Genomic DNA, 18,187 nt, shown 5'->3' on the forward strand with positions numbered 1-18,187 from the left:
AATATCTGGGACTGTCTACTTTCCAAAAAGGGGTCATTTGGGGGGTATTTGTACTGTCCTGGCATTTTTGGGCCTTAAGAAAAGAGATGGGCCATCAATACATTATAATTGATCTATATATATATATTTTCATAGTTTGTGGATTCTATAACTTTCCTACAGACTAAATCCTATGCCCTTATTTGGGCATAATACAGTTTGGCCTAAATTTATGTAAAATGATTATTTATTTGCAAAATTTTAAAACAGACTAAGAAAGGGGCATTTTTTTTCAAAATATTCGACCTTTTATCATTTAACAAAAAATAAAAAAAAAACCTCATTGGTGATTAAATACCACCAAAAGAAAGCTCTATTTGTGTGCAAAAATGATAAAAATGTAACATGGGTACAGTGTTGCATGACTGTGCAATTTTAATTGAAAGTGAGAAAGCGCTGAAAGCTGAAATTAGGCCCGGGCAGAAAGTGGGTAAAAGCGCCCGGTACTGAAGTGGTTAAATTGTACTACTTGGACCTTAGGAAGAGAGGGTTGGCCCCAAATGCTTGTCCTGGCCAGTGCAGCAGGCATTGGGCAGAATCCGTCTGTAAGTGGCTGGAAGTGCTGTGTGGGCATCTGTGATGGACTATGGCCTCATTGTAGCTGCTTGTGCATGCAGAAGCTTGTTTCTGTATCCAGCCCCCAATGAGTGCCAGGAATATTTCTCAGGATTGTTTTATCAGAAGGTGGAAATCTCCAGTCTGAATGGTAGAAATGAGAGCTGGCTGCAAAGTGGGTGGAAGGGTTAAGGGATCCCTCTATGGCTGCTCTCAGCAGACATCCCTCCCCCCATTCACATTACCTGACAGAGATTATGGGTTGCCTTCTGGCAGCCAGACAACTGCTTTGTTGTGCTGGGTGCCTGGCCCGAGTTGTATGAAGGCAGAGGAATGACAGGGAGGTGCGATAGTCTGGCCGCTCCTCCTCTCCTCCACACAGCAATCCTGTGTGTATCCTTTCTTGTGTGGGAAGATTTGGATACAGCTGCCGGTGATCCAGCCTCTGGAGCACACATCCATGCTGGGAAGCTGCGTTTGGAGCTCTGTGCTTTATATTGCATGCAGTAAAAATATCAGAGCGATTATTTCTGCTGATCCGCCAGCTGGAATATAGTGCAGGATGTGAAAGGAGCTGCAGAACTGCAGGATAAGTGAGAGCTCTGCTGACACAAGGTGAAGGAAGGATGTGACCTGCAATGGTGGAGGAGAGCGTTGTATTAAAATACTCTCACTTAGTACTTGTGTGTGAGTGATCCAGTGATGTTCCATTGCAATGTCCTCTGTGCTAACATCTTTATACTAACTTTGTGTGTTTGTCTCACAGCTTGTTATGGCATCGTGCAAGTGCCAACCGGACCGTGGTTTTGTCGAAAATGTGAATCTCAGGAAAGAGCAGCCAGAGTGGTGAGTTTTATGATAGGGTTTTGTTGTGGTCCGCCATTTTTTTTTTTGACGAAGCGTTATGCGCGTTTAACAGACAGACCGGTTTGGACACATTTGAGATGCTTTTTTTGATGCAGTATAAATGGGAAAGTGCACACTAATATACTAAAACCTTGCATGCGTTATCTCAGCAGAATCCATTCATTGTGAAGGAGGACTGTTAACTCAATCCAGGAAATTGCACTGTGGTGTGAATGAGCGACAATTGTTCCTTGTATTTAGGTAGCACCTACATCACAGCCAGAACTTTGTACAGCCCTTGCTTGTGCCTTTTGAGCAGCTTACAGCCTGATTCTCATATCATTGTAGTATTAGGTGCACACAGCCACTACATCATTGGCAAGAAGCAAGTAGCGGTAGTTTGCAGTTGTCAGAGAAAACTAGCATACATGGGGGAACCTTGCTTGAGGTGATTGTAGCTGTATCAGTGCACTTGCGGCGGAAACAATTGAGTACTGTCCATGATACTTTTTTTTTTTTATTTGCACTAAAATACAATTTTCAGGACAAGTGTTCGGGGTATGTCCCCTTCTTCATGGTCCAAGCAGTATTACTTTACAAAGTTTTAGCAGAACCTGATACTCTGAGCATACAGAGCCCATGTAGAGTGGACCCTAGTGGTACTTGATCCCAGAGCCACATTGATGTAAAGAAGTAGTTGGCTACCACACCATATTTCATTCTCTGTTCTGTCAAACCTTTAAGCGCTTGTTCACACTATACTGCATTTTGGTAATGCATTTGCGGCAGTGCGTCTTAGTTGTGGCATGCTGTCTTACTGCAGGCTATTCAGTTTGAAAGGCCCCAACATACAATTTCTTTCTGCCCCAAGTTTATCTTCACGGCAACACACATCGCGCAGCGTGCTGAGCTCCCATGTGCTGTATTGCAGACACATAACGTGCGTGCATTGTGATACCAGTTACAATTTAGGTGTTGCAGTGTGCTGCAGGTGTTACCTTTTAGGCTGCTTTCACACTGATCTGTTTATCTTCCACTTTTGCATTAAACAAAGTGGAAGAAAAACGTGTGACCATGTAATCCTATGGAACTCTTCACACTGATCCGTTGCGGGTCCACTGCGTTTTTTAAAATCCTGCTTGCTGAATTGTTGGTGCGGTAAAAAAACACACCTCTCCTTCGAAATTATTTAAAATCGTGGCAAATACACACCTGCGTTGCATTTTTAGTGCAGTTTTTGAGCCACGTGTCCTGTACAAAATGCACCGTAAATGCGGCAAAAATGCATATGTGTTTTATGGATCAGTGCGAAAGTATTCTTAGTGGACATTAATAGACCTGCGTTTCTCCATGGTGCTTACATAGGCTCCTAAAGGGTAATTTCACCTTTACACCCTAATTTAAAGATGAATTCCTAACAGCCTCTCCACTTCTCTGGTCACTGCTACACTTATATGCTGTGCCCATTCCCTTCCTTGCATACATCTGCTGGTGTACTGATTCGTGCACTTATAAATACCGTACGCTGCCCCGGAGGCTGTGTAGCCACATAATACCGGCAATGGTTAGAAATCATTGGTCAGCGGAATTGTATGACGGTGTTGACCAGGACAGTGTTCTTCTATGACAGAAAAAAATTCTCATTGGTCAGTGTCATTGTGTGACCACTCTGACCAATGACTGCTGAGCGTTGCTGGCATAATGCTACGGCACGGCTTCTAGGACTGTGTATGGAGTTTATAAGTGTTGGTAGTTTAGAGGATGTACACGGCGGAAGGTTATCAGAACAACAAATCAGTGCAACTAGGACCAGGCGCATTGGGAGGATGTTAGAAATTCATCTTTAATTTTTTGGATAAGGGTAGAATTATTCTTTGAGATACAAGTTCACTTTTAAGCTCAAGCCCATTAGCCCACCTTCCCCACACTCCCTATCTGGTCTGTGAGGAATTACTGTGCAGCTACAGCCAGTGCCAATGAAGAGTTTGGGCCTGAGAATGTAAACACAAGATGAGGCCTTTACCATCTTGGAGAGGAAGTTAGTATGAGGGTGGGGGATTTTGAGTTGGCCTAGGTAGGTAAGCTGGGGGGGGGGGGCTAGTAGAAGGGAATTTGTCCTTTTAATGTGTTCTTTATGTCTGTAGGAAACCGTCCAAATTTTGATTATTGGCTTGGGTCTGTAGTTCACCATGAAAAAAATGAGAACATTTCTTATTGGATACTCTCATACAGGCTATAGTAAGGTGGTATAGAAGACTGCAGGGTGACAGAGATGGTGTGAACATCACCTTGGAAAGACGTGATGGAAGTAGCATTTAGCTCATCATCAAATACACTCAATTAAAATATTAATTGTAAAAAAATAATAATAAATTAAACACTAGTCTTTCCATGATGGCTACTGTGACCTTGCATTCCAGCCAACCTTCTGAGTGCCTCTTGTGTCCTTAGCTGCCATCTCTACTAAGGGCATCTGGTGCTTCGGCTGCCTCCTTATTTCCTAAGCCCGTGTGCACCAGAGCTCTAGATGGGGAATGATATTGTTTGCCGATACCTTGGCAGTGTATAAACTGCCAATGCCACGTATGCTCTCCCTGCAGAGTTCTATTATTTATGCATTGCCAATGCCATGGCAACTGTAAATAAAGGTATTTAACAAAATGAAAAAAAAAATTGTAGATACTTTCACCACGAGTTATGCCGCTGGTCTGGAATGTGTATGACTTGAAGAATATCTGCTTCTGTTCAGGGGTTTTCACACAGTTATTGAATGTTTGCTGTGACTATGAAGTATCCATTGTATCCTACTGGAAATGTTAAGAATTTGTTTGCAGCGTTGAGGTCAGACTCCAGCTGTTCAAACAATAAAAACTCTTCAGGGTCACATAAATATGGCTTTACCTTGTTTCTGTAGTACTGTATGGCAAGAAGCAAAAGCTGAAACCCATTACACATAATGGACCAATACAGATAAAGGTGTTAGGTATTTGGCTGCCCTGGTTGAGGATATTGGTTTAAGAACTCGTGCACACAGGCGTAAAGTTTGCGGTGTTCAGATCCATCATTTATAAAAGTCTGAACGCTGCAGTATTGTATGCTATGGGCCACGTATAAGGCTCTATTTTGATATGCAGCATTTAGCTGCATAAAACAAAGCGAGGAAAATCTGCGTTCATGGTCCTACATATGGAGTGTATTTTACGCTGTACACATATAAACTTTTTTTGCCAAGGTTTACATATGTACAGCATACATGGACTATATTGGCTGCCGCTCAGAGCTGGTCTGTAAATATCAACAGTGTGTAGCCTGTGCCGCCCCTGCCGCTGTTTTCCTTTGTTCATTATTGATGTTTACATGCTGGCCCTGAATGTGTCACGCATGCGGCAGCACCACATGGGCAGAGTGACCTGGTTCTGAGTGACTCGTGGTCATTCTGCCCATTTCCTGCTACCGCATGAATAACTCTTTAGGGCCACCATTTAAACATCATGTGCAGACCTCCGTCTTCAGCCATTCAGAATCAGCCAAGGTCATTCTACACTTGCCTCACTGGTGCATGAATGACTTCTTCAAGCCCAACATCTAAACATCTACAATATGTAACGTCAGCGGCAGTGATGTTGATATTTACATGTCAGTCCCTGAACAGTGGCTGCGACTAGTAGGGTCCGTGTACGCTTACACATGTGAATGTTAACACAGATGTTACATGCATACAATGTACAGGAAGCAAGATGCTGTGTAAAAACAATACACCGTGTGCATGAGCCCTTAAGGTAGAGTTGTCCTTTAAAATATTGTTGCAGTGGCGGAGGGTTGATTGCTGTTGCCTTCTCTGCAGTAGTCAGAGTGCAGCCATATTGGTTTCTAGCGTCTTGCTATGAGGAAGACTTCCTACAGTACTAGATTGGGGCTAAGTCTCACCCTTTATATTTGTTTGTCTATAGCTGGCAAATGTCTGCATTGGGGGTTTATGGGTGATATGATGCTTGCATGAGTAAAACTATCAATGGCAGCAGATTACCAGCCACTCTGTACTGTATAGTGTGTTTCAGGCCTGCTTATCTGCTAATAGGCCTTATCGTGGCAGCACTGTGAGTTGGTGGGTGTGAAAGCCTTTAGTGGGGTAGGAAAAAAAGTGGAAACCAGGGTCTGGTGAAGATCTGTACTTTTTTTCTTTTTGCAGTTCCCTTTTTTTTTTTTTGACCTGGTCCTGACAGTTCTGTTCTGAGCCTGAGGTCCGCACAGAACAGATACTTTTTATATCCTAATGCAGCTACTGTATAGGAAATTGGTGATTTAAATATTTATGTATTTGTACCTAATGAAACTGAATGCATTTATTTAAGTTTATAATTGTGTTTCCCCCTAGAGATGTGAATTGTGTCCCCATAAAGATGGAGCACTGAAGCGCACTGATAATGGGGGTAAGTGCAGCTTTTCCTTATTTGCTTTAAAAGTTGATTTATCATATGCACTGTGTGTTTCCATGGAGGGATGCATTACATTTTTTGGCTCTTCACCTGTGGTGGTCGTCATACTGTATCTTTGGGAGCCATGCTTGTAGCTGTCTGAGTCTTGTAGTGTCTCACAGCCCTTGTAGTTCTGCAAACGGATGGAGGGTCAAACTTTGCTTACCCCTTTTTCATACACTAAAAGATTTATTTCATTCAGCCTGCATTCTGATTGAAAGAAATCTAATAGATTCCTCCATCCATGCTAAACAATGTAATTGGACATATCTCCCCCTTCTTGCTATTGTATTCTGACAGCTAGCATTGGCGGCTGTCAGAATACCTAAACAGTGACATTAACTGAGCACCACAAGGCACAAATGTGAACCACCCCTGCTTAGTGGTGCACTTGGGGAGAAAAGTTGTGGTGCTTTGACAGTCCATTTAAAATGATAGAGCTGCCTTACTGCTACGCATGTTAATGTGGGACATAATGTGTGTTGTAAGTGTACAATCCAAACGCACACGTTCCTGCATTAAAAATGGCTGTGTGTATAAGTGGGTGCTGCAGCGACTGTCGGCTGGAACCGGACAGAATCGGCAAGAGAGAACGTCACCAGCACACCGAGGATCACCAATATGGGTCCAAAAGTTTTAATAAACAATCAGTTACAGCAAGGCAATGTTTCGGAGTCTTGCAGGACCCCTTCATCAGGAATGTTTGTTGTAACACAAAACAATATTATGACCCTAACTTGTTTTTACACTGAATTAAGACCGGATTATCCAGCACTCCAATGAAAACCCTCAGAAACGTTGCTGGTTTTCTATGGAGGAATGGGGCACAGGGGCAAAATTGCTTATTTTCTAGGCTGGTCAAATGTATATTAAAAATAAAAAAATAAAATTAATATCAATTGGGGGGATGATTGCATTCTTGTGTTGTGTTTAAAGCTGTTATACGTACCCGCTCTGTGCAAGGGTATTTCTCCGAGCAGCCCCAAACCTCTTTTTTTGGGTCCACCACTGTAACTCTCTGCCTCTTCTCCATATGCCCCAATAGGAAGCCACTTGACTTATTAATCATATTAATCGCTGGACAGTTGCTATATTATTTCCAACAATGCCAGTAAACCTATTTTAGTCTTTTATCTGCCACAGCCTCCATATTTCTCTGTGTGGTTCCCCTGAACACCCAGTCAGAGAGCGCCCACTCTGAATGTAGTCAAGTCTACTGTTGTTTACCCTCCTTGGGACTACATTTCCCATCATTCCTAATGCTCTCAGGCATGCCTGCCCTGTCACAACATCATTGTTTCTGGGGTGCCTGTGCATGTCCATTGTAGGCAGTGTCTGCATGTATTCTGTGAGTGTGGTTGAAGTGGGGTGGAGGGGGCTACGGCAGGCCTCTATAGGATCCTTGAAGCAAAGGAGCCACCCTTAAAATATAAATTGAGATCAGGGGACCAGGTGAAAATGGAGAAAAGACATAAAGATTAGAAGTAAAAACAGACAATGCAAGTCTTACCTTTTTAGTATCTAGAATTATAAAAAATAGTGATATAGGTCTCATGTACACTGGGCTCTTTAAAACGCAGCTGTTAGAGGCGTATGTCATTTTCTCTTTTCTGCCTCTAAACATCTCTCTGTTTTAGCCTATGTATTCTTGCACACATAGGTGTTTAGAGGCAGAAATGAAAAACATCACTTGTGCGTTCAGGAGAGGAGCGTTTGGGCAGAAAAAATACCTGACATGCCTAAATGCTAGGCGTGTCGAACACTTGAGCATTCATTCATTTCAGTGGCCAGACTAAATTAATATTCTGGCCAATGAAATGAATGCCAAAATGCTTGATGTGCCTGAATGTGCCTAAACGCAGTTGAAAAACGTGGCTTTAGGCATGTTGTTAATGTTGCTTTTCTTCCACCAAGAGAAAAGTGTTCAGTGTACGTGAGGCCTTAGTGTTACTTTAACAGATCTCTGTAGCCAAAAGAATGGGAAATCTGATATTGTTATTTAAACTTGGGAAACTGCATGTGTTCGCATAAATTCAGGTAACTGTCAGAGAATAGCAACTGTCAGATATTGGGTGACCTCTCAACTTTCTCTCTCAGGGCCTAGAGTCCTCTTCAGACAGTAAAACCTGATACACACTGGAATTTTTTTTTTTTTTGTTCGACCCAGCGGGAACAGAAAAAAAAATTACAGATCGCCATACTAAGGCTACGTTCACACTAGTGTTGTGTGCAGGCGGCAGAGAGGCATTTGGGAAGTGTTTTTACCGCTTCCCAAACGCCTCTGCCAATTCTGCACATTACAGCACATGGTGCTGTTCTAACGGGAGCGTTTGCGTCGTGTTCCGTCGCGGCAAAATGGACGCCTCTGGTCAAGTCAGGAGGCGTTGAAGCCTCCTATTCTAGTCTATGGTGCCGCTCCGCAAACGCCAGCGGTAACATCATTCAAACTGCATTATAGGAGTTTGTGGGGCGTTTTTAACACTCGGCAAATGCCTAGCAACCGCTGCTTAACCGCACATGCGGCATTTGCGGAGCGTTAAAAAACGCTCTGCAAACGCTGGACCAACGCTTGCCAAATGCTACAGGGGCGTTTGGCAAGCGTTGGTAAAACAGCCAAGTGTGAACGAGCCCTAACACATCCGATATTGTGTTCTGACAGGTGAACTAGCAACCCCCCCAGAACACAATGATCAGCGCTCGCAGCCCTTGGTTTTCCAGCATGCCCATTCTGTTGGACAGGCTGCTGTACACACGGGCTGAAAGTCAGTCGGTTTCTGTTGAACCATCCAATATTTGGCCCGTGTGTAACAGCCTTTAGATAAAGTGACACTACACAATCTCCATATTCTCCAAAATTAATCTATACATATCCATAATGGTCCTGTAATCTATTTTTCATTAAATTGTTTTACTGTGTTTTTCTGCCTCCTTATACATCTTCAGTGGACTCCTGAACCACTCCTTTTCCCATCACATCCATTTGTTTGGAATGAGCAGTCCACATTAGTTTAAAGTCGTGTGCATTGCTCAATGCTCACTACAAAGTCCATAGTCCATCTCTGGAGTGAGCAAGAGAGGGTGGTTACATTCCCACATACAGCAGAACCATGGAGAACGAATATAGGTGCTCTCTGTCACAGGGATGTCAAACTGTATTTCATTGCAGGCCACATCAGCATTGTTATCAGTATAAAAGACACCTGTCCACAACCTCAAACAGTCACACTCCAAACTTCACTATGGTGAAGACGAAAGAGCTGTCGAAGGACACCAGAAACAAAATTGTAGACCTTCACCAGGCTGGGAAGACTGAATCTGCAACAGGCAAGCAGCTTGGTGTGAACAAATCAACTGTGGGAGCAATAATTAGAAAATGGAAGACATACAAGACCACTGATAATCTCCCTCGATCTGGGGCTCCACGCAAGATCTCACCCCGTGGGGTCAAAATGATCGCAAGAACGGTGAGCAAAAATCCCAGGACCACACGGGGGGGACCTAGTGAATGACCTGCAGAGAGCTGGGACCAACGTAACAAAGGCTACCATCAGTAACACACTACGCCGCCAGGGACTCAGATCCTGCAGTGCCAGACGTGTCCCCCTGCTTAAGCCAGTACATGTCCAGGCCCGTCTAAAGTTTGCTAGAGAGCATTTGGATTATCCAGAAGAGGATTGGGAGAATGTCATATGGTCAGATGAAACCAAACTAGAACTGTTTGGTAGAAACACAACTCACCGTGTTTGGAGGAAAGAGAATGCTGAGTTGCATCCAAAGAACACCATACCTACTGTGAAGCATGGGGGTGGCAACATTATGCTTTGGGGCTGTTTCTCCGCAAAGGGACCAGGACGACTGATCCATGTAAAGGACAGAATGAATGGGGCCATGTATCGTGAGATTTTGAGTGCAAACCTCCTTCCATCAGCAAGGGCATTGAAGATGAAACATGGCTGGGTCTTCCAACATGACAATGATCCCAAACATACCGCCCGGGCAATGAAGGATTGGCTTCGTAAGAAGCATTTCAAGGTCCTGGAGTGGGCTAGCCAGTCTCCAGATCTTAACCCCATATAAAACCTTTGGAGGGAGTTGAAAGTCTGTGTTGCCCAGCGACAGCCCCAAAACATCACTGCTCTAGAGGAGATCTGCATGGAGGATGGGCCAACCTACCAGCAATAGTGTGTGCCAACCTTGTGAAGACTTACAGGAAATGTTTGACCTCTGTCATTGCTAAAAAGTATTGAGATGAACTTTTGATATTGACCAAATACTTATTTTCCACCATAATTTGCAAATAAGTTCTTTCCAAATCAGCCAATGTGATTGTCTGGATTTTTTTTCTCATTTTGTCTCTCATAGTTGAGGTCTACCTATGATGCCAATTACAGGCCTCTCTCATCTTTTTAAGTGGGAGAACTTGCACAATTGGTGGCTGACTAAATACTTTTTTGCCCCACTGTGTGTTGTGTATTACATGTGCTACCTTTCAGCCTCATGGAATCTGTATGGTTTGCTCAAAATCGCATAAATTGCAGTAAGTAGGATTTTACACTTTTTTTTTTTTTGTTAAACACACCTTATATAATGCACACAGGCGGAAACGACACCATTGGAATTATGCAGAGCCCTCCATGTGCTTCAGGTGTGGAAAGGCACGTCTAAAACCCAGAGCTAAACATGGGCCCTTATTGTACAGCATGTTCTGTTCGCTGTGAGCTGACGCTTCTCACAGTTTTGGGTAATTGGATACATTAGTGGGTTCTAAATTACTTGAAAGAGAGACTGAGCTGTAATGAATATCGTATTCAAAAACTTGGTTTTGTTTAATGTTTGGATCTGAGTTTAAACATCTTTTTGGTTGACTTGCGTCCTTTGTTGCTGGTCTTCTTTTCTTTTTTTTCCCCTGATACACCCCACTGTTTGACAATCATCATTACAGTTTTGCTGCCTTTGCTTAACATTGAATTCAGTGTGAGTGAAACTTGCTAGATTCAGGTGAACAGGAAGAGGGAAATTGCCAGAATTCTCTAGCATTGTGTGAGCAGACTTCTGTAAATATAGGTTGTCCAACCAAGCACTTTCGCTGCGTAAAACTTTGATGGCCTGTAACTGCTTTTGTTGGCTTTTAAATGGCTTGGTGAAATAATGTTTCAATATTAAAGTCTTCTTCTTTTAATCTGACAGGCTAAATCGGTCCAAAATTCAGTTACTATGTGATGCAGAAGCCTCATAAAGTAAATGGGGAAAAAAAATCTTAACCTCCCCTGACTTAGCCATATCATATGTGTTTCATGTGCTCCCCGTCCCAGACACTGCAGCCCACAATGGGAGGGTCCCTTCCCACCTGTAAGACGTTGTTTGATATCCTGAACTTACAGTGGTGATACCAAGATGATGCTTGCAGCTACAAGCATCATCTTGGTATCTTTTTTTTTTTTTTTCTTTTTCTGTGGCGATGCTCATTAATGTAAAAGCAATCCTAGTGGCTAAATAACCACTGGATTGCTTTTATATGTAGGGCTGGAGGGGTACCACCAGCTTGCCATAGAGATGACCGTATGTACCCAATCATCTCTGTGGTCTAAAAAAACCGGAAACAACTATGCTTGTTTTCATCCTGGCAAAACCAGAATTGAAAAAATAGGTTACTGCCTTGTGAAAGCATCAAACCGAACAGATGCTTTTAAGGGCTGAGAGATCTAGGGTCAATAGAACACAGATGTCTCGGTAAAGAGGACCTGTCACTGCCCTTGCTACTGCAAGGGATGTTGTCCATCCCTTGTGACAGCAATAAAAGTGATAAAAAAAAACAATTTGAGACCGTGTAAATAGAAATACGTAATAATCATAAAAAAAGGAGAGACGTCAGAATTGGCCCAGTAGGGAAGTAGTTAAGCAACGGAAAGCAGTGGGCAGGACTGGGTGTGGCCTGGTGCTGATTGACATTTATCCATTTTGGATGGAGAGGGGAAAGGTTGGAACACCTGTCAGATTTTTATTGATGTCTGTGTCCCCACTGGGGAGAGGCATGCTGTCTAGTTTTGCTGGGAACCATGGTCACCAGAACTGAAAGTGAGGGGAGAATCCAAAATCTTTCCGACCTCTTCTAATGGGTATATTTGTTTCATTGATCACTACCCAAGAGCGCATTTCACTCACTTTGGAGGAACTTTCTCACACTTTCTGTTGTTCCCCCAGGATAGAAAGTGAAGAAAAATCCTCTTAGTGGATGTAGTTTATTGCTACATTTGTGGAATCTATACCAGCAGGATGAATGGACATTCATAGCCTCAAGCACACACCAGGGTACCAAATTTAATTTTAGCTCAGAAAGTACAGAAATTTAGTCTAGGCCAGTCTCAGGGATGGAAGTGCAGATTGTTTCTGTGTTTAAAACTAAACATATGTTTGCTGAGTCTACTTTACATTGTGAATAAGTTAAAAGAAATATAGTTATTTAATTTTTTCCCCTCTAACTATGAAACTAAAACTAGAGTCCCATATTAAGACTCAAGAGTCTTGGATGTGGTCCAGCACGTAGAACAGACATGGCTGGTAATCTCAAACAGCCAAGCATACTTTGAATCTTATTTACATAGTGATTGAACTGTTCAGTATTAAATGTTTAACCTGTAGACCAAGGGAATTTTGCTTTGATCTGCAAGAGATGATGTCATTGTAGCAGTATTTTGTTTCCACATCTGCTGGGAATGGGATGCCGAATTTGAAGATCTGGCATTTCCGAGGTGGCAATTAGATTTAGATGATTGGAAGGTTACCTTCACACAGAAACCAAGTTTCATTTTGTATGGTTGCCAGCAGGCCAAATGAGATGCTGATTTCTTTAGTTCACTTGGGATTTCAGTGACTGGATGTCCCAAAAGTCTCCATTTATACCTAGCTGCTGTGCTATTACAAGCCCAGATGATGGTGTCACTCTAACCCATTAGACATTTCTTAATGGAAGATTAATCAAATCTTGGGGAGCCCAGGTACAAAAGAGTGGCATCTTCTGTCGTGGCAGTGGTGATAGGCTTCTTCACCGCTATCCCTTAGTTTCTACACTAAGGAGCCCATTTATAAAGTGGTGTTCTGGAATTACTGTAGTCATACCACTTTTTTAAAGTGACCCAGTCACCATTACAAAATTGAAAGGAAGACTGTTTAAATGAAACATTGCTGAGGAACTATCCCAAAAATCTGCTGTGAAACCAACACTTTGGGAGTCTTAATCTGATTGGTTCCTCACAGCGCAAACTGGTTATTACTGCCAACCGCCACATCACTAAGACTGGTGGAGGTCAGCCAGAGGAACCACTGAGCAAGCGCAGCATAGTCCCGAAAAAAAGCAAATGCCCATTCATTTTCATGTCTTGGTAACCTTCAATGTTCGACAGAACGGACAGGCTTTTCACTGCGTATTGCATTTAATTACTAATAAAATGCAGGCATAATGTGAAATAAGCAGTGCAGTATCCAGTGGTAAATGGCTAGCCACGTCTGCTCTCTGTGTTCCAAATGGCAGAACAGTTTTTTTTCCAATTTATCACAGAATAGTGTGTTTGTTTTGGTGAATTACATTTTTGACAAAAGTGTTACCAGTGTTTGGATTTTGGCTATTGAATGGTTTATGCATTAAACCCAACTGAAGTTGCAGAAGTATATAGGTAGTCAGATGGGTTATATACTAACAACCTCCATTTTCATAGTCTATTAGGCACATAGTTCATAGTTTTGTTTAGTTTCATAGTTTTAGTAGGCACCAGATTAACACCCATTTGCACCCATTTGCTCCAATTAATTTAAAGCGGAACTTCACTTTCTCAATCAACATTGTCTATTTTTAATCTATATTCTGCTAGTTTTAGTAAATAAGATACGAAGTACATTATATTGTTTTAAACTTCTTCAGTTACTTCCTGGCTTCCATAGCTAGGCAAATGATGACATACATCCCAAGAGTCTTCAGTAGGATAGGAGGGGTTTTCTCATCTAAGTTAAGGGTAGATGGATTCCAGGAGGTAAATGCTAAGTGAATCATCTGCCCTTACTCAAGATGGCCACAGCCAAAAATGCTAGGGGGTGTTTTTCAAAGTAATATTCCAGCAATATAAAGCATGGGAGACATGATGGATGGGTGAGTTTTATTTAAAAATGTAATTGAGTTTTTGGTTGATGGGGCGCAGATGCAGTGTAATTTTGGTTTTAACAGACCTGAGCAGACATACCCCTTCACCTTGTTTGCAGTGCAAGTCTTAGAGGGGAATTTACTAAAACTGGAGGAAATAGAATCTGGAGCAGTTGTTCATGGCAACCAATCAGCTTCTATCTTTCATTTGCAAAGCTTAACTGAACAAGCTGAAAATAGAAGCTGATTAGTCGCTATGCACAGATACTCTTTGCTCCAGTTTTAGTAAATTTCCCCCTTTGGTCTGAATTTTCAGAGAAAGGAAACATGTTACAGCATCTGTCAGTGTTAATGAAGAATTGCCTCCCGCAGCACTATTGTGGTGTTTCTGCGGGAAGAGGGGAGGAGAAGAAGAAGCCTTCCCAGCCAGCAGAATACAATGACTATTGTAGTGGCTATAGACGCTGGCAGTAATTGCATGTAAAAAAAAACAAAAAACTGACAGGCTGGTTGTACCCAAGTCAAATAATGGACTGACATTGGTACAATCCGCCTGCCCATACATGGATCGAAATCTGCCCATTCCCTGCTGAACTGGCTAAATTTTGATCCATGTATGGCTAGCTTTAGGTGTGATGTGACAATCCCAGGAGGCAGCGGGGCCTAGCCTAGGCCAGAAAGCAGGAGGTACTGCCTTGTAGCACAAAAAGGTACTACACTATGCATATAATGATGAATCTTTTCCCCATTTTTGTAAGAGGGAGAGGAAGGAACAAAAAGAGAAAAGGTTGCTGGAATGAGTTAGGTTCTGCTTTGATCCCTGTTTTTGACTGACAACGCACAGCTTCTTTGTACACGGAGATAATTTAATTGTTGGGGTTTTCTTTGCGCTTTAAAGCAAAAATTAGTGGCAAATTTGTTAGGGTACTAAAAGATGGGAAAGTGGCAGACTTCAGTTGAGCTTTAATGTGAACCTGCAGAAGAAATGGGTGTCTTCACAAGGCTTCAGATCCAACAATGTTTGTTATTCTTTATTGGTGATGAAATCTTATGTGCCGAAAACCTTTTTGCTGATACTCCAAAAACAACTGCACTTTTAGAATCAGAAGTCAATGCACTGTATGGCCTGTATGGCCTGTATGCAACATTATGAGCTGTGGGAGCTTAGGCTTCATTGGCAGCAGTTTACCTGCCAAATCTTAAATGTAATATACTTTTAGATATTTTGTCTTTTACTTTGGGGTTTGCTCAGCTCTTACCTGTCTCATCTGTGTAAAAGTGCTTTATGCTGTGTGTTATCACTTCCTTTACACCTTGTGTATGAGAGATGTGTGATATTACCAGTCAGCTCTTGTCTCCTGGGGGGTGTAAATATATCTCCATGTATGTGTGTGGGATTATGAAGAGTGCACAGATCTGATGAGAGAACAATGTATCCTCTTGATAAAGCCTAGATTCAGGACAACGCCCCTAACATAATTTCCAGACATCCAGGAACCTTCACGTGTCACTAATGGATCATTTTCTCTTATTGCGCTAATCCCCATGCAGCCGGATGGACCAGTAACATGTCACAAGTTCTTCCAGGCCTTCCTGGCAGAGTGTGAGCTGAGGTGAAAGGGGAGCAGAGGCATGCCAGATGCTGTTTATAAAAAATCCCCATTTTATCGTGTTCATTATGTATCACCATTTTGTCTTCATTAGCCTCAGAAATAATACGTGCCAGATGCACTGTATTTCTGTGTTCCAACTTGTACCTTTAAGCTATATCAGTGTTTTCTGTGTGTTTTTTGGGTATATGCCAGGTGTAGGATTTAACTGTCTTTTTGCAGCCTGTAGCGCTACAACTGCTGTGAATTTGGAGAACCCTGCCAGAGGTTGGTGGCATTCTGGGACTTGCCGTAAACAACTGGAGAACCACTGATTGCAAAAGTCTGATTTTACATTGTGAAAATCATTCTATTTGGTAAAGCCTAAAGCTGTCAGCAGGCAGTTCAAATCTCGGCCAAGATTCGAACTATGTATAGGCGGGCTGAATGTTCGATCAATCGATCAACTTGGGTACAATCAGCCTGTTTGATTTTACGTGCGATTATTGCTAGCAGCTATTATAGCTTCTACTGTAGCAGTAATCACTGTTCTCCTGGCGGGGATAGCTACCCCTGCCGGGAGAACACCATAGCTAAGCAGGAGGGATTCCCTAATCAACATGGACAACCCATGGTCACAGGAAAGGAAATAGTTCCATCTATGGCTGGCTTAAGTTTACCTCTAAAACAAAAAAAAAACAACAAAAAAACCCCCAAAAAACAAAAGCACAAGGGACATTACTTGCCTTCAGTGTGAGGTGTCCCTTGTGCTTCTGTCCCCACCCCCTTAATCTTATGGTGCTGTGGGGGTTAATGGATATGGGGAGCTGTCACTGGGCTCTCATCAAGAATGCCCAACTATGCCGGCACTTTCTGCCTAGCTCCTCCGCTCATAGACACTGTCACAACAACTTCTATGAATGAAACACAGTCTGTGAATACCTTTCAGTGGTCATCCTCCATTCAAAGTTCCTTTTTCATTCATATATTTGCTTCCCATGAACAGAAGCTGACAAACTATTGAAGGCTATTCATGATACCCTGGAAATTAAGGAAAAGAGTGCTACATGGTTGGTCCACAACTGCATATACAGTGACCTGTAGAGTAAGGATGGGCAATCGCTTCCAGTTCATCAGTCTTTAAAAAAAATGAAGTAATTTTAGTGGAATGGGCTGACCCAGAAAAATGGGTGTTCTTTCCCATTAGTTGAATTCCAGGCATGATTTTCTTTGCATAGCTACATTGGTCAAGCTTGGAGGTATACTGTACATATTTGATACTGTCCCTATTGAAGTAGAGAATCGCTGTAGCAGTCGAGCAGCTGCCTGCTACATAGTAACAACAGGAGGCTACTTGTTTACCATGGGTACCATTCAGAAAAAAAATCTTGCATTTTTCTCAGGGAATGCAAAGTTTTCTATGGTTGGACAGCTACTACAATGATTTGATGTTTCCATAGGGATTGGTCTAGTATACAATATGTATCCTTACATTGGACCAAGGTGGACTAGTGTGACTGTGGGAAAAAATCCATACATGGAGTTCATCTTTAAAAGAAGACTCCAAATAGAAGAAGAATTCAAAAGCAAATGTTCCAGATTGAATGCCTTGCTATCTGTCTAAAATGTCCAAATAACTAGTCTTTTGAAGACATGGGGGCAATAAAACACCCCATAAACTAGAAAGCAGAAGCCCTGTGGGAAGCAGGAGTGTCAAATTTTAAACTGTGTCTATTGCTTAGATCCCAACTACAGAAGGTCCTGGATAGGTTGGTGAACAAAGAAGGGGAAAGAAAGGAGTTCCCTGCTCCTAAGAAATGACAAGCAAAATTAAAACTGAGTTGGTCAACATCTATGAAAAAGGGTTTTAGAAACTAGAATGCAAGAAAAAGTTGTTTTTTCAATATAGGGAAGGGCAAAAGAGGATTCCCATTAAAACCTCTCACTCACCACAAAATTCCATTGTATGAGAGCTGCAGGTATGAAGGAGATTGGGGGCAGTCATCCCACCATGGCAAAAGGGGGCTAAAAACCTCTTTATACTCCATTTAAGAGTTGCGATCGATCCCCTGAAGAATTTTAGTCAGGTGTCTCACTCTGAATCAGAAGAAAGCAGCAACCCTCAGGTTGCTCCTGAAAAGTGTTTCTCTTGCAGGACGTATGATCTGTAGTTCTTCACTCAGTAGAGGGAAAAGAGTGTGCTCACTATTTTTGAGGATTAAATTATCTTAAATCTGAAACTTTTGAAAAAGGTAGTTAGATACAAAAGATTCTGCATGGAATAGATACTTTTCCAAGAGTTTTACTCTTTCTAGGATTGTATAAGACCACCCTAGATTTTAGCCAGCTGTGGAGCAGCCCTCTTCTCCATGAAGCTCCAGTCTGCAGCCCATTACTTGGCATTATAACATACAGTGCAGGGCTGTTAAGACTTCAGTATATGTGGAGGAGGAGGCAGGAGTGAAACTGTGGCTAGGAGTGCCAGATCAAAAGACAGTCACATCCAGAATATTTCAGCAGCACCCTACATCAGCGGCTAAGGAGGCATGAGG

General features: G+C 42.3%; 1 protein-coding gene across 3 annotated transcripts in view; it reads left to right on the forward strand.

Moving 5' to 3' along the window:
- The window catches only part of MLLT10 (MLLT10 histone lysine methyltransferase DOT1L cofactor), a 272,303-nt gene that overhangs the window by 30,211 nt on the left and 223,905 nt on the right, over positions 1–18,187 (forward strand). For 2 of the 3 annotated variants that reach the window (XM_089693742.1, XM_089693743.1), the window contains exons 2-3: positions 1,361–1,440; positions 5,816–5,870. In XM_089693742.1, coding sequence (XP_089549868.1) covers positions 1,361–1,440; positions 5,816–5,870 — 135 coding nt within the window. The remainder of the gene's footprint in view (positions 1–1,360; positions 1,441–5,815; positions 5,871–18,187) is intronic. The other variant, XM_089693744.1, reaches the window with a different exon arrangement.

Source organism: Staurois parvus, unplaced genomic scaffold (genome assembly GCF_062004578.1).
Source record: "Staurois parvus isolate SC_StPar_1 unplaced genomic scaffold, SC_StPar_1.0 ptg000636l, whole genome shotgun sequence".
Classification (NCBI taxonomy): Eukaryota; Metazoa; Chordata; class Amphibia; order Anura; family Ranidae; genus Staurois; species Staurois parvus.